General features: G+C 35.9%; 1 protein-coding gene and 1 long non-coding RNA gene across 2 annotated transcripts in view; one reads left to right on the plus strand and one right to left on the minus strand.

Annotated features, from left to right (window-relative positions):
* Positions 1 to 6,606, plus strand: part of PRDM6 (PR/SET domain 6) — a 75,001-nt gene extending 68,395 nt beyond the window's left edge. The window contains exon 8 of the mRNA XM_027652639.1: positions 5,164 to 6,606. Coding sequence (XP_027508440.1) covers positions 5,164 to 5,278 — 115 coding nt within the window. The 3' untranslated portion in view covers positions 5,279 to 6,606. The remainder of the gene's footprint in view (positions 1 to 5,163) is intronic.
* The window catches only part of LOC113951553, a 30,234-nt gene extending 19,244 nt beyond the window's left edge, over positions 1 to 10,990 (minus strand). The window contains exons 1-2 of the long non-coding RNA XR_003529193.1: positions 10,939 to 10,990; positions 5,790 to 5,901 (exon numbers count right to left, since the gene is read on the minus strand). This is a non-coding gene — a long non-coding RNA (uncharacterized LOC113951553). The remainder of the gene's footprint in view (positions 1 to 5,789; positions 5,902 to 10,938) is intronic.
* Positions 10,991 to 17,534: the final 6,544 nt, after the last annotated feature.

Consider the following 17,534-nt stretch of genomic DNA (forward strand, 5'->3'; position numbering starts at 1 on the left):
AAGTATTTAAGTATTCCAGGATGGGTCTACCTATTCTTAAAGTTACACGTCAGAGGGACAAAAAATGTGTATGCTCTGTACTGCTTCTTTATGATATATGGCATAATTTCAATCTTGCAAGATGTTTATTTAACTTCTTCCTTAAGCTCAACAAACAGTAGTACCAATTTCTCTCTGTAAGACTTGTTGAAGTATTCACAGTAAGCTGACTAGTAATTTCACATGAAGCTAAAACTGGAGCTGCAGATCTTCTCATCACTGCTAGTCAGATAAGAGGGCACATGTGCCTTGATACCACAAGCTGTTCAAAAGGGCAGATTTGCCTCCCACACAGGACTGCTTGCATTTGAGAGAGGAGGGGCACAAAACTTATCCAGAAACTGATCTACACTCCCTGCTGGAAGAAAAAGAGAGAGCTGCAGCTCACCTTGATGTCTTATCACCATTCAGGTTTTCTTTTGAGGGGGGTCATGAGACCAGGTAGTAAGAAAGCTTAGAAAAAAAGTCCTCAACAAATTCTAGTAAACAAGAACTGTAAATGGGACAAACAAGATTTCTGTCACTTGATCATGCAATTTAGTTTTTAAGTCTTTATTTACAATGGAATTTAGAGTGTACACTTAACAAAAAAAGTGCAAGATGGAAAAGTTCATTGGGATATGGTTTCTGTACCTCAAAAAAGTCTGTATTTGTGATGATACAAACAATTCTGTTGACTAATAATTTTACTACTAGAAAGAATGACCATGCATGGATAGTGATAAATTACTTAAATTCTAGCTGTTATTTTAAAAAGAATAGGCATAATTTTGAAGTTGTTACTAAATTTAGTTTTAAATTTGCTGTTACCATGAATGCAATCTCATGATTTCCAAGTAAGTATGGCAGTTATTTTGTAAGACGAATTACAGTGAGTGTGGATTTAAGTCTTAAACACTGAGTATGTTTGTATGTATATTATTTTCAGAATTTGGTTTAAAAAATTGTGAACATAGGGTAACAGCATTTAAAAATATTTCAAAGAAATTGTGATGTAAGAGGAAGTTTGTGATTGGTTAAAAAGCTTTTTCTCTGAGAAGGCTTTTTCTTTGTAGGTCCTAGGTAAATTTGGATGTATAGTGGAAGACTTTTCTATTTGCTTTTCATTAAGATAACAATGCTAAGTGAGGTTATCTGTTGTCAAAGCTTTAGCTGCATTGCCTGGACTGCAGGTCCAGTTAGAAGGGATTTCTTTTCATGTCATCACAAGCTATCAAGCCAGCGTCAGCACTGTAAAGTTTTTGTGTATTCTTATCTTACTGAAGTCTCCACTATGGCTGCTAGTCTGGGAACAAAGCTCTTAAGTAAATTAAAAGGTAGGAGAAAAAGGAAAATTATTTGTCACCTCCCTTTTCTTAAGTTCTTCTCAACGCTTCCCACTTCCATTTTAGTAAAACTGAAAAACAGTTAAGGGACTTGCCTGCAGAATCAGGGTTAAGCAAAGATCTAATATGCCAGATTCAAACCAAAATAATTAGAGGAAAGATTATTTCAACTTGTGATAGCTCAGGTGTTTTTCATTTATTCTTACTGACATATAAAACTGGGGAGCATTCATTTCAGCTTTAACATTGTACCTGCAGTGACATCTAAGCTTTGCAAAATTTTTTTCTGTTTTTTTTTTTTTTAACCCCTTCAAATGAATTTAAAATGTAGTGTTAAGTATTTTTTTTGAATGAAATCCTAAAGTGTTTATTTTGACAGTATTGAATGCAGATTTTTCCCCCTAAAATAGACTCATCATTTTCCTCCTCCAAAGTCTTTCACAGAGGTTAATATAAATGTGCAAATTAAACCAATCCTGTCTATAATCCTCAAAGCACTGTGAAGCAAACAAGCAGACCAGTGACAATGAGGGCTATCTAAACAAAAGCAGAAAACACAGTACTGTAGAAATATTCAAAACCCATCGATGTTCTTTGTGAATTTAAGAACAGTTCTGCTTACCACCTCCACCCAAGCAAATCATATAGGGAAACTTTGTGGTGGATTGAAGTCCTGAGTTTAAGGAGGTCAAATGCTGTAATACATTGGTCTTTACAATTACAATGAAGGCACACACACATTGTAAAAGAAGATAACATGGACCTAGTTTTCACTGATGGTATCTAATTGTTTGAGGACTTTGGAATTGCTTCTTTGGATCTACATTGTGTCTGAGACTGTTTAAATTACTCTCACATGCCGTCTAATGGCCCTAAGTGGAAATTAAGTTGTATCTCAGTTAATAGGTATAATTATTGGCAATACATGTATCTGCACTTGAGGCTTAACCAAAATTTGATATGTCTAGCAGTCAGGCTTGGGCTCAGCCTTATGGTTACTTTGTGGATGGTCACATGAGAGATGGACTCTTTTTCCTTTCTGACAATTTTGACTACTATTAAAATTTCCAACAATATGTGTATGGCTTATAGTACAGAAATATGCACACACAAACCTACACACACACATGCTCATTGATCTCATAGGCTTATGGCAGTTGTTATTTTGCTATGATGGTCTGGGAAAGAATTGTTGATAGAGGGAGAGAGTACATAATAATTCAAGAGAAAAATATTCCTGCTCTTCCTCCTATTCCTACCTCCTGTGAGATAGTAACACTGACTACTATGACACTATTATCTTCACCTTTTCTGTCAGTTTGTATCCAGCAACAACTTCTGTGGACTACGTTGAAAAGAGGAGTTAGGAGCCTAATACAGATCTCTGTCAATAAGCCAGGTACCTATATATCCAAAACTGTTATCCTGGAAACACCATCCACATCATTTGGAAGCACCTAGACAATCCTGGGCACCTTGGGTACTGAAGGAACATCTGAAGGTTACCCAGGTACAAGAAAAAGACAGGGAAATTAGGCACCTTTCCAAAGGCTTTATCCTGACTGGTGTCCAAGGGCTGTGTAAGCACAGACAGCAAAGTCTGACCCTCATCAACATTTGGCACCCACATCTCTCCTATTCAAAGGGTAGATGCTTGTAGCAAGAGATTTATTCTTTTTCTGTTCTCTCTTTAGCATCCTTCTTTCCTGTGCCTTTATGGTAGTGTATCTGAACAGCCTGTACCTGGGAGGTTAAAGCACTCATATGGCAGAAGAATCTTGTGGGTAAAGGATGGGAACTTGCATTTTAAAGAAATACTGTAATCCTTGCTCTGAGCTTTCAAGAGCATTGCAAGGTGGTGAGTGAATGTAGTGCCCAGCTCTAGCCTGCCAGGCAAGCTCCAGAAAGGATAAGGAGGCCTGTCACAGCTTCATGCCCAATGGTTTTAGTGAGTAATTTTGTCTTTTGATCAACCTATAGTCTTTACTTCAATGACTGATGGTGCCTGGGCAACCTAGTGCCTTGTATTTCATTTATTTGGCCGGGCTCTTATAGTGAGGTGTTGCCACACATGATTTTGCAGGTTATTTTGCAACTGTGTCATTTACAGCTTGGTTAGGTGAGGATTCAGGCCTCCTATTAGTCAGGAAGCAAAGTGCTTGTCTTTGTAGACATCAAAATAACAAAACTATCAAGTTTGAGTAGACTGTAATATCTCATACAGACTAAGTTAACCTCCAGCCTTAAAATTGATTCTAATGCTTCTGTGATAGATATATATGTATGTATATAAAAATAATACAATAATTTGCAAGTTTGTCAGGCAATGAAATTTAGTATATTTTGACACACTCATCCAGTAACTAATCAGTTTTCTAATAAACAATCAGCAGTACACTAATGTGTCATCAGCACTTCAGGAGCTCTGGAGAGTGGATGATCTGCACATAGACGTTAATGAATACCCAAAAAATCATTAAGCAATCAATACTTCTGAGTTATTTTCATTGAGCTGATAGGTCTGATACATTAAAGCTGACATTTTACATTTGTCAAGATCACAGTGCAGTTTTTAACAGTGGAACAGGATGCTAAAAATATTCCATGAAAGACAATCAAAGAAACACAACTTAAAAGTGTTGACGTTTTAGACTGGGACAGTAACCTGGATGAATGACTCTGTAATGTCTGTGCTAAATATTCCTGAAGCAGAACTTTATTACTAAAAATTAGTAATGTGAAGAACACCTACAATTATGCATATGTGTAAATATCTTTCTTTCTTTTTATTATAAGCAGCTAGATCAGTTACACGTCACAATTCACTTTCTATCATTCACATCAGGAGAGAGAGAAAGATTAATATGAATTAGAGTCCTTTTTTTCTTCACTTGTCCTTTGAAGGTGAAGAAGAAATTTTTGTGATACTTTTATGATAATCTTCTTTGAAGATAAAGCATCACACAATACTATTAAATCAAAGATGGCTCTTGGAGAAAACACAATACAAGAAGAATATGCTGCATCCATATTTGTGACTCAACAATAACCCCTCTCCTATCCCTTCCAAAATTCAATTACTTTGTTCATTTATTCACACATTAATTTTTTTTGCAGATTTTGATTCTCTAACAGAGGACAGGGTAGAAAGATAAGTGAACATAAAAGACAGTGAAGCAAACACTGGTGACTGTTATGAGTTCTTGCTCAATCCATAGATTTCTGAAATAGTGTGGATGTTGTCGGGTAATTAAATAACCACTAACTCTGTGTGCCTATTTAAAATGAACCCCACTAACATAGTCGGATCAGATGAACAAAGAGTTTTCTCCTGTTCTAGAACTGAATGATTATTGCTTTGTGATTTCTCATCCTCCAATAGGCAATTGTGGTTTTTAAATTAGCAGAAGGTGAAATTCTATTTGTCATCAATTTCTCTTAGGTGTTACAGAGCAGAAAACTGCAGACAAGCTTCTTCTTTGATGGCTCACTCCTAAAAATCTCTTTTTGTTCTTTATCTATTTGAACTGACAGTGATCAGAGCTACAGCAGGACAGGCCTCTCTGGAGAAATCACCTTCCCCCTGTCTATTGACAGATTCCTCTGTTCTGAATCAGACAGGCCTTGTCCCATCATAGGCATCAAGGCCTTGGAAGTAGCCACCAATTAAACCTCTTGAGCCAGTAAAATCTGAAGCCACTTTTGAGTGTCTGTTCTGATTAGGCAGGATGTGACAAAGCCCATCACCCACCTCCCAGAGCAGTTCCCTGGTCTCAATTTTCTCTCTTGCCTTCACCAGGTGCGAGAGGTGTGAGAGGAGCTTCACACAAGCTACCCAGCTGAGTCGACACCAGAGGATGCCCAATGAGTGCAAGCCAATAACAGAGAGCACAGAATCAATTGAAGTGGATTAACTGATTGACTGGTTGGAATTAAACTGCAAGGAAAGTCATGATTAAATGTCACGGACACTTAAGCAAAACCAAAGATTTCCTCTGAGCAACTTTCAATCAGTCCCAGAAAACCAAAAGCAGTAATAAAATAAGTAAGATGTTAAGAGATATTGATCCTGGCATGGAAGTGAGACCAGGAAAGAGATTATTTATTTATGACTAGGGATGAGTCTTATTTCAATTGACAAGTTACTTGGGGCTGTTAACATTTCAAGTCCCTCCATGTATTGCTTTAATTCTAAAAGCCTTTATAATTGTTATTTAATGCCAAAGTGAGGAATCTCAAGGGTTACTCTGCTCATAGTTATGACCGAGAATGCACATGGACTTGTTTATTGTTGCACCTTTTTTTGTAGCATGACTCAAAGGACCCAGATATAATCTGTACATTTGGCTGGGCTGGGCTAAGTTGATCTTGACATGGTTGTAATAGAAATTGCTGTGTGGGATGGGAAGTGATCAAGAGCTATACCTGGGTCAGTGTCAGCCACCTCAGACCAAAGGGCATTTCATTTCCATATCTCATGCCTCACACTGTGCACTTTTTCATGCAAGTACTTTGCATTGGCATTGGCATGGATATCCTGGGGGGAAATAAAAAGACAAGAAAAGGAAAAAAAAGGAAGAAAAACAAGCAATGTTGTATATCTGCAAATACACATTATATAAAGAAACAAGTAGGAAAACTGTGTTAAACTAATAGAGCTTTCAAATTCAGTCTAATTGCTATGAAAGACAAAGAGGTGATAGAAAGTATTTTAAACATTTAAGATTCAAGTCTACATGTAAATCATATTATGAGGAGCAAAACACCAAGAAGACATTTTTTATTTGGGTGATGGATTTAATGTCATGCTGATTTCTAGGAAATCTGATCAGAAATCCAAGCTGTAGTCCACTGATATTTTTGTTCTGTTGGTTTGGATCAAATTGGAAATGCTCCTGTATCAGATGAAGCTTTAAATATAGCTGGGCTGAGTTTCAAAACAAAAGGTAAATCTGAACTCAGATACTATGTAAATTTCTTGGAGGCTTCATAGTATTCACTTAATGGAAATTTGCCTGGTACAGTGAATGAAAGAAAGCCAAAATATTCCCAACATCAATGTAAAAAGCTCAGATGTCACTACATTGATTTGATCTACTTTTATTTGTGCTTTTATCCGTGATGTATTTCAGATTTCATGATTTTGTCTAATGAAAGTATGTTTTTCACTTCTAGAGACCAGCAGTGAGCAGTTTGTTTATGTATTGATTGTCTCAATGCTAGAGCTGTAGATTGATAAAAATGTAAAAAAAAAAAAAAAAAAAAAAAAAAAAAAAACCCCACCCCCCCACACAAAAAAAAAAAAAAAAAAAAAAGAAAAAAAAAAAAATAAAATAAAAAAAAAAAACCACCATCACCAAGAAGCAAAACCTAAACAGTTCTGAGGTCATGCTATATCATAAGGTAAAAACTGCAAAATAAAATTGTGGAGATTATGGGGATTAAAACAGAATAATTCAGTTTTGCACCAAAACTGAAGTGCTGACTGGCTCATAAGGGCTCAGTTGATTATATTAAGTATTTTAAACGCATTTATGGGGATGATTTTAAATATGTAGAGAATTAAGTATCCAGTTCTGTAAAGGGCTAGACAGAATCAGCTTCAAATTTAATACCAGATTCAGACCATTTATGAATTCTGCAGAGAGATCAAGCAGAAAAAGAGCCTGCAGTAAAATTCAAATGCATTTAGAAGGAGTTTAAAAGCTAAGACATCCTTACTGCGTGAGGTTCATTTATTATATTACAAAAACTACACTGCAGAATCTGGAGTTTGCAAAGCTTTGCAGGGAATTACTTTGGAAGTATCTGTGTTTGGCTATGAAAAATTTAAAAAACATTGTGGGAGGAAAAAAAGATTTTTTTATCCTTGTTCTAGAGAGTACCAACTTATCTCATAAAGAAGCTTCATTCCTGTGAGTTTCCAGCTCTGTTTCTCAGTGCAGAGATATGGGGTGTAAGCGATTCTGTCATCACTTGCCTGATTTTATCCTCAAAACTATGAGAAACTCTTAGCTACTATATAAATGTGTTTGTTTGTTTGTTTGTTGTAGGTTCAAAGAAGCATGGGAAGCTGGGTAGGAAGATTTGTAACTTAAAAGGTGTCTATCTGAACACTGTTTTGTTCCTAGCAAGGCTAATGAAACAGAAGAAACCAAAATCGGATCCTAAACCTTTCAGACGCTCATGCCTTGTAGTTCACATCTTCCCTTATTTAAGTGACTTAATCTAAAGTACACATTCTGGTGGGGCACCAACTTTTAGTTAACATTTGAACAGTACCTGTAGATCATTTCTGCAAGCAAATAGTTTAAAGAGATAAAAAGAGAGTAGGAATTAATAAATAGACTAAGAAAGAAAATGTCATGCTCTGAGAAGCAGCTATGTTAGATAAGTGACTTGTGCTGTTGCATCACCTAACTGTGCCCTTGTATTCAAGGAAGTGGTTAGTGGCAGTGCAGAGCAATCCACCTCGTGCAGAAAGGGATTTGTAGTTAAATCCTGCAGTGCAAATAGTATGTAAGTATGTGCTTACAGATATTGCAAGTTCCCTGCTGACTACAGATAGGCTTACTTGTATATTTTTTATTTAAACATGTGTCTAAATACTCTCCTGAATGAGTGTGAAGTAAAGATCAATTATTTCAAGATTTTACTGGATTTGTTTTTAAAAATGCACTAGAGTAGTATGTCTGCAGAACTTATTTTTTTCTTCCAAATAATTCTTTCTTGTATAAATCACTATGTTGTGCCATGTGCCTAAGCACAATTTCAATTATTGCATTATTTTATACATGGCATTTTCACAACAGATTTGGCAGCATAGAAAAGCAATACAGTGAAAACCCATGATTTCATAGTGGGATTATCTTGAATACAATGTTTGGCATTCTGTTACAATATAGCAAATGTAAAACTAACATGAAGAAACTAATGCATCCCAGGTTTGTACTAAAGGGAATCCAGTTCCTACCTGAACTTCCCAAATGCTGAGTGAGTTTCAGTTCATGTACTGACGGAAGAAATGTACATTTAGATCTATTATGCATACAGTATGTGTTTGCACACAGTAAACTGAAGCAGTAAGTGTAGTACAATTATCTTTACATGTAGTGATTATGTGCCTGCCATTTTAGAATTTCTGAAGCACTTGGCATCTCTGTTTTGTAGTCTGCTAAAAAAATCAAGCTTTTGGTTTTGGGATTTATTTTTTTTCATCCAACTCCGAACATGTTGGAAGTCATATTTAAAAATTGTGCCTAGTTCTGATTTTTTTTTCAGTGTGGAATTAAATTTTATACATTCATACAGTTATGCCTTTCAGAAATCCTTTAGGTCCTTTATAAACCTGCAGTTATAGCCCCTAAATATGACAGTTTTTAATACAATTTTATTTTCTTCCCATGAAAGAAAACTGAGTGGCGAATAATGTAATAATTTCAGCATATTACATACTAGAAACTTACAAGCAATGATGTGTATATCTTTTTGTTTGGGTAACATCATCTCTCCTTTAAATTAATATTTATTTTTGTATTGTGCCATTGCATTATGTGATGCTGTCTTATAGCTGAAAAAATGATGTTATTTCAAACAAATAAATAGGTGAATGTCTGAAAGTAAGTCCTCATTGCTTTTGAGAGTCATCAGTTGCTATGATTTTTTTAGAAATTACAATTAAAACACTATTCTGTTCCATCCAAGTCCTTACTGTATATAGGATTCCAGAAAACAAAATATTCTGGGATTGCATGAAATTTATTTTTTTTCTCTAGATTTTGGAAGTTTTAACATCATCAAGCTAGTCTGAAAAATTACATAAATCCACTCTATAGATGTAGAGTATGTTGAAGGGGTCCTGTGTTGTAATAAAAATACTAATAACACTGTAATTAGAAAGATAAACAAATGCTTGCATTTGTTAAACTTCATAAAATTCATCTTTTTTACTGCCAAGGACCAACTAAGTCATGCATGTAACTGTATTCTTGTGATATCAATTGTAAAGATTGCATTGTGTTTAAATGAAAATAACAGGCACACATTTAAAAAAAAGATGAAGAAATGTAAATATATTTGTTTAATAAAACATTTCTATTACTGTACTCTAAGCCTTTGTCTTATGTTAATATTAGATATGGAATTTTGTGCACGCTGTGCAGAAAAACAGATAGTCTATGTGATTAAAGCAGCCTCAAATAATCACTGTGCCTTGCTGCAGTTGTCATTATTGGTTTCCAAAAGATTTTTGCCACTTGGAAGTTGCAAACTCTTTTGCAACAAGAAAAGACTGAGATCAAGTTCAGTTTTCTTGTTCACTGGGTGTCACTACTTCTGTTGATGTAATGCTGAGGGCACAGTGCAGTCATATCCTCAACAATCATTTGGAATTCACTGGTATAGGTTATGATGTAAATCGTGTCATATTGTAACCAAGTCTTTCTATTCTGTGTACTCAAGTGTGGGGCCTTTTTATGGTTGATGGCCTGAGTCTTTTTTAGTTATCTGAATCCTAATTTAAAAGGATCACCATCTAGTGGACTAAGACAGAATTTCAAAGTTCCAGCTGGTGTGATCTTCGAGCTCATTCTTTAAAAGTCACTCTAAAATCCAAGCTAAAAGCAATAATTATGCTCCACTGCAAGGGACCTTCAATGCCTTTTTTGGCATTATTTCACTGCCATTGTGTATGTCGAAGAGCAGTGATTAGTTCACTAAGTCACCCCTTGTTCCACTTGAAAAAATATCACTTAAGTATCAGAAAAATATTTCAGCTTCTATAATTTTTCATGCTATATGACCTTTACCATAGCACAAGAACCACCATGGTAGAATAATTGTGCAAAACTACCGTACTTGAGAAAATACTCAGGTAAATGGACCAGCAGACTGCCTGCTGGTTTGCAAGTAGCAGGGATAGTCAATCATTTGAGCCAAGCTTCTATACATCCAAGAAAAGTTCTTTATAACAAGAAATTGTATTGAGTCATGCTGTATGAGATTATATCACCAAACCCACATAATTTGTCATGAGCTAATGAGACACAAACGTCTAAAGGGGGTGGTGGGTGGAGGAGTCCTTTGGCTGATGGCCCAAACTATGATGTAAAAGAGTCCTGGGGCCACCGTTTTGAAACTCTTTGGGTACATGGTTTAGAAGAGGTGAGGCTCAGGTCTGCTAATATTTTTCTTCTAATCCATTTACTGAACTTTTTTAGCTGGGCTAAGGACTAGGAGTGTGCTGCTTCTTTACTTTTGTCTCTGAATATGATTACTGAAATACAGGGAGGAATCAATGCTGTATTAAAGTGCCAAAGACCAGCAGAACAAAATAGCATCAGTCTTATTGTTTGGCTGTTGTTTTTTATCCAAACAAAGTGGACACTTGCTCCCAAACAAATACACAAGAGATCAGCAGTGTCCAAGTCACTGCACACCCTGTTTAGGTAGCCTCCTTGGCATCACACAGAATCTACCAGTTAAAACAAGTCCAGTGACTTCTTAACACCCAAAACCCCCACAAACTCAAGCTACACTTGAATGGATGGCACACATGTTGAAGCAGCACTCTGACCTCCACATACTGAGTGTTGATTCTCACAGCCTCAGACATCTTTAGCTACTTGCTAAAGGACAGTCAGTAAAACAGTTTGACAGCAAACTGGGACAATCTCACGTTCCATGGTTGCCGGGGATCTGATAGCCCTTTGGATTAGACCAATATAATGTGGGGTGCTTAACACACCCAGTTGCCTGGTGAAATCTGAATCTCTTGCATAGGTGTAAAACAAACTAAGACCACAGATATCCAAACACAGCCACAGGAGGTTTCCTATCCATGTAAGTGAGGACATCAGTAAACTAATGGTATAGGAGACCTAGATAACCAAATATGATGGGAACTGGTCCAAGGACATGGGGAGGGAAGAGGAACATATAGTCTATCTCAAAATGGATCCAAATCTTTGCACTCAACTCAGTATGCCTCATCTCTGAAGAAAGCATTGACAAATCTTAATTTTTTAAGAACTATTTTTATTACAGATAACATAATGTTAGAGACATCCCAGTCTTGAAAAGCCACATCAGTGAAGTCTGGGTTATCCATTGTAGCCATAGTTGGATCACTCTGTCTTTCTCTCCAGTGTCATCTTCTCCACCAACCACAGCAGATGAATGTTACCAATACTTCTCAATGGATTTAAACTTTTTCCAGTCTTCAGTCTTCTCTCCCCTCCCATCTTGTCATAATTCTCATACATCATACTTCTATTTTTCTCTTCCCCTCTGACATTATTGCATTCAATCATTCTCCTCATCTCTAGAGTTTCTCCAAATAAGTTTGCAAATGACCAAGGAAGGGACTTGTATTTGTTTATATTGGCACAACAAGTCACAGAAATACATTTTTTTTATAATCTGAGCCTCAATAGAATGAGTCAAACTATAACAGTCATGGAGAGTTTTCAACCTGGAATTTGTTTTTTTCTTTTTTAAGGGAGCCAAGAACATTTCAGCACACACACTACTAGGGGTCAAATATTTTTCTGGAAGCTATTTGGCTTTTTTTTTCATTAGTCTTATATTGGAACAATTGTTTTTTGTATTTCCCATGGCATAAAAGGTAGTTAGATACGCAGTAAACTAAAATTTTCATAAAAAATATTTTCTAGCAAGTAAAAAAGAGCATGATAAAAACATACACTGAGCCGTAGTTGTAATGTCTGTATGTTTGTCTGAGTCTCCCTTCATTTTCAAGTTTTTGTTTTGTTTTTTTTCCTTTAAAACATAGAAAGCCAATTTCTTCTGCTTATGCATAAAATCTTCAGGAATGGGGATAATATATTGCTGTAACACAGCACCATATTTCTGCTCAATGAAGTACTGCAGTAGTGTCTGTTCAGTCAGTGATAAGAACACCATGTAACTCCCATCTCAGTTTTTGAAATAGCTTACATGACGAAGATGTATGTTCCATGAATAGGGAGGCAGATACAATGGTAACCAGTATCTGATTATTAATATCAGTTTGTTTAGCTTGTTTTTATATAAAACACTCATGATAGAAAGGAGTCTGCACTGTTCTTTGTTGAGAGGTAAGCAGATAGGGGAAGTTTAAGCTCTGAAGGAAATTTAGAAGCATATTGTGTCTGCCTTCCATCTTAGTAGTTTTCCTTTGCTCTTATTGTAATAGTAGAGCTCATAGAGAAAGATCTTTCATGTATGCATTAGCAATACAGATTGGCTAGATTGTTTTTCATTTTTCTGTCCTAGAATTTGCTTCTAGAAAAGTAAAGGGCTTGCTTGAAGTGGAAAAAAAAAAAAAAAAAAAGAGAGAAATATCTTCCATAAATTTTAAGGGAAAAAATGCTAAAAATCTCTTCATAAAATGGACTGCTTTGTGCATGATTCCTCTGCTTCAAGAGCTCATTTTCATCTAAAAAGTATTTTGAGAGTTGCTTCCTGTCTAGATCTAATTACTAGAGCGAAAAATCATGAACATTTGTATACTGTGAATCATGATTCTCCATAGAGTCTATTGGCTGGCTCTTCTGTGTAAACTTCTAAGTAATATTGTTGATTTTAAAATTATTGCTTTACTTTTTACTGTGGCAGATAAAATAATTTATCTCTTTCAGTCTTCCATGGTCATGTGGCCTTAATTCACCCCAGTACCTTAATGAAGGTACTGCATTGTTCATATGATATGTATTAACAAGTTATACTGTCGATTATGGAAGAATTTTAAGCCATGTGCAGCTTTTCTTTTCCATCTCCTTTGTTTGCCAGTACCTTTCTAGTTTAGGATTTTCCTGTGTCAAATAAGGTTGCTGGCTATCTCCCTTTCTACCAACAGCCTAAGTACAGGGAGTCTTTGCCCACAAAACCCCATGGCAGTCTCATGAATACTTGAATATGCTTCTAGATTGCCTTCAGACATAAAAATTCCCAGATCTGCTTCTAGTCCAGTACAGGACAGGATAGCTTCCTTTCTATTATTATCTCATTGACTAAAACCAAAGCAAACAATCTCAAGGTAATGATCCAGATGTTGGTTTTGATTTCATCTGCCTAAATTTTCTCCTCTATTACCATCTATTACCGTCATGGAAACCATGCATTTTAGAAATTGCAGAAAAGAAAGGGAATCTGCATCACTGTTTACTTATGGTTAATCTTCAGTTCTTTGTGCCTTAATTTAGTTTGTATCCCTCTCACCTTTAAATGTGTCATTAACAGCACAGGTAAAATCACAGGAACCAATACAAATTACCAGGCTGAATTATGATAAAAGCCTTAATAAAGTAGCACAGCAAATATATGCTAATATAGTAAAGCCATTAAAAAAATATAATTAATATTTATTATGGCAAAGAAAAGTTATCAGTATACTAGAATTTTTTTTAATCCATGCAGCTTTTACATATGTAGTAAATTAATAGTCAAAGTATCTTGGAGTGATGGCTTCATGTAAATTTTTTGAGGGGAAGCTGTTTTTCACAAAATACTCAACCTACTAAGTGAGACTGAGACAATGCAATCTATCCTCAAATCTGTCACAGCCATAGCTGTAGTCATTTAAAATAGCCAATCCAATCATCCAGCTCTTGATTGTTTGATGTTCTTTCTGGCTTTACACTTTTGATTAAGAGGCTCAGCAAAGAGGTGAAGTTGCAGAATAGCAAAGGGTTCCTTGACCTAAAGAACTTGAAGTCAGCAGGTCACTTATAGTGACTGTGATTTATTGAAGAATAAACACAGCCTCACCAAACCCTTTTCTTTCCTTACTGGCCTATTTTTGCTGGCATCATATTCTTCTTCAGAGGACACATGCAGAGATCCTACAGTAAAATTATTCAGTTTCGATATCAAATAAAAGGTATCTTAGATTTTGCCTAACTATAATCATGTATTTTAATAAACTGATCCTCAAAAATAGAAAAAACTAATAATAACAACTTATGCTACTGAAGAATGTCAGTATACTGTACTAAAACAAAGATAATGCTAGATCTCATTTCATTAAAAAATAAAACTTCAGCAATGAGTCTTTTCTGGAGAAAATCATGTGAAATTTTGATCTAAGAGTAAAGAGCATTTTTTCTTGGAATGAGGAAAGAGTAGCACTCCTTTTCAAGTTAAAATATCTCATTTTTTGGGGGGGTTGGCATAAAAGAGAAAACAAATGAAAGAAAAAAGCAGCAGGAAACTAAAGTTCTGATTGTTTAGAAATAAATGTTTTCACTACTTTAATTCTTGAAAATGTAGTATGATTTGTAGTGATTTTAAAAGATGGCTTTGAAGCACAAATAAATTAATCATACTTAACTAAAGATCTAGGCTAGATTTAAGAAATGATGATTTTTATACTTTTTTTGTCTATCAAATTTTTCTTAATAAGTCTCTCCTATAGCATATAGTCTTACTGATCTATGTAACTCACACATGACAAGTATAAGCTCTCTTCCTTGTGTAAGTACAGGTACACAAATAGGCATTCATTCTCATTCTCTCTCTCCCTAATCTTTATTAATTCTTTCTTCTTCAGAAGATCCAAACATTTAATAAATTATAAGAAAATGCAAATGTAAGAGAATAAAGGGATAGAGTTTAGTTTTCATAGAAAACAGAAGGGAGCTTTCTACCAGGAAATCTTACTGTCTAAATTTAATAAGCTTAATCAGAAGAACATGTATGTATCACACATAATTTTTTCATTAAAATTACTTTTCTGATAAGTGCTTCATTTGTCTCTGAGTTCAACAAACTGCATTTTCCCTTACATTAAATCAAGGTAATCTTCCACATGATAGATCATCTGACTGCTGTTCTTACACACAGTAGTACTTGGGACTTTTTGACAACTTTTACCCTACATTTAAAATTAAATGCTTCATAAAGGAATGAAAAATAAGCTTATTTTAACCAAAACCTTTCCAAAAGAGATGGATTACTCCTATTCTGCTCCAAGAGATTTCATCCAGCATATGCTGCCTCAGAGAGGGTGACTGTACCCTTGCTGCTCTGCTGCCCTGCTCTGAGGGCTCTGTGAGGACTCAGTAAGCTCTGATCCCTAACAGGGTGACAAGCTGGCTAGATTTTTTCCTAAATGTGAAACTTAGCAATTAAAAGCATGGGAAGAGAAAGACCACATACTACATTCTGTCCCAAACTTAACCACATTTAAAAAATATGTATACATACAGATAAACAAAGAATGTCTTTAAATACCAATTGTCTAACAAAGACAATCACATTTTCAGAAAGAAACTACAGGGTTTGGAAGATCAATCTTTCTGTTTATTTGTTTGCTTGCAAAGGTGTTTTAAATGAATGCAGCCTGATGTAGAAAGCTAGTAAGCTGAGGGCTGGTTCCACATTTTGCTCAGGGACTGGTGTTTTTTTCTGTGCCCACACATGTCACTTAAGATCTGCAGTGTCTGAGAGGAAATGTAGCCATGCCAGTTCTGGGACCACTTGAGTGACATAATTAATGTTCGTAATGCTCTTCCATGATACCCCTGTGTTTCCAAATGCTTAAAGGAGTAAATGATTTCTTTCCACTACAGCTCAAAGTGCCAGGAGGCAGGAGAAATTTAAACACAACTAAGATCAACATTGTGAGTTTACTTGGCCTCCACATCTAGCAACACAGTCATAAATTTCCTAGGCTTCTATTTGAAAATTTAAAAGGCCCTATAGATTTGGCAAGTTTTCTATCACAGTGCTTCTCTATATGGCTTATAATATTGGAAATGCCAGGAGTTGCACTTTGCATTGTATTTGATCAGATTGTATTCCCATTCAGGTGCTGTTTCACAGTTGACCACCTGCGGTGGTGGCAACATCAAAATACTGAAAGCAACAAGGAATGGTGTAATTTCAGTTCCCAATCTCTTTCTTTCAGTTATTGTTCATGCTTAGTAAAAACAGTGTCTCTGATTAAACATCAGACTTTTTGTCCTTGGAACTACTTTTATGTGATGCTACTGCTGGGTACACACATGTCTAAGAGCATTATGACTGATCTAGCAATACTTAAAAGCCCAGTATCTCATTGGAATAGGGACACTCTCATTGGCAGGAGGCAATTGGACATCATTTCAGGTAGGGGCTCTTGATATGATGAGGATTATAAAAGAATAATGTCACATTCACACTGGCAAGCCCTGACTTGTATCTGTGTCAGTGCATCATGCAGCTGTCTAAGCACTGATAGTTACTTTCCAGTCACCAAACTGAAAACCAATGCAATCTGTATTGCTGCACATCATATAACCAGTGATGTTCTTCTGTGGTGTCTGTGGTAACAGGCAGCCTCTGAGTGGCCAGTAACCCTGGCTTAACTCTATCAAAGAGCCCATTATTATCATAAGTCTACCCATGCAAGCTCATTTACCCTCAGTTGGATTACATTTTCCCGCTTAAAAAACATACTGTGGTTGAAGTTAGTGAAGCATTTTTCCCAAGCTGTGTATTATGCAATACGGAAAGTATTTCTCAAAGGGTCCACTATTGTTTGCTGTGAGCGACTTAGCCTCCTAAGGAAATATAATGCTAGGCTTTTGGGCACCATGAAGAGCGCTTCAGCAGTACTGTCAATAAGTATGGCAGTAATGATTCCTCCTTCCTGCCCTGAAAAAGGGGAAATGCAGGTCAACTTTATTATTTTTAGAAGTTTGTAACTGCCTTAGATAAGGTTATCTCAATTTCTGCTGGCCTACTCCTGTAAGGAGTACAATCCTGCAACTACTGGACCAGCATCATGTTATAACCTAAGAAACAGAGAAGTTTTAAAAAATTACTAAAGTCCCTTGTATATATCTTTTCCTCAGCCCCCTGCTCACTTCCTGAGGTGCAAGAGAACTCTGAGCCATAGAGATATTTTTTGTGATCACATCCCCAAACCTCCCAAGGCCCATGTGCAATGAAAAGATTCAAACAACAGATACAGAAAGGCACAAAGATCGTCCAACAGCATCCATTAATTTTGTTCGCCGCAATGGCATTGACTTCACTCTCGGCTTCATGAGTCATCATTTATGATCCCAGTAATTTACTGCAGTGGGCATGAGATATACCACAAAATCAATGAAAACGAAGGCAAATTCAGAACTAAGATCAGGACCTGTAAGTCACTAATGTTTGAAAATGATGAAGGGAGAATTA

Source organism: Corapipo altera, unplaced genomic scaffold, assembly GCF_003945725.1.
Source record: "Corapipo altera isolate COAL_440 unplaced genomic scaffold, ASM394572v1 61286, whole genome shotgun sequence".
In the NCBI taxonomy this organism is placed as follows: Eukaryota; Metazoa; Chordata; class Aves; order Passeriformes; family Pipridae; genus Corapipo; species Corapipo altera.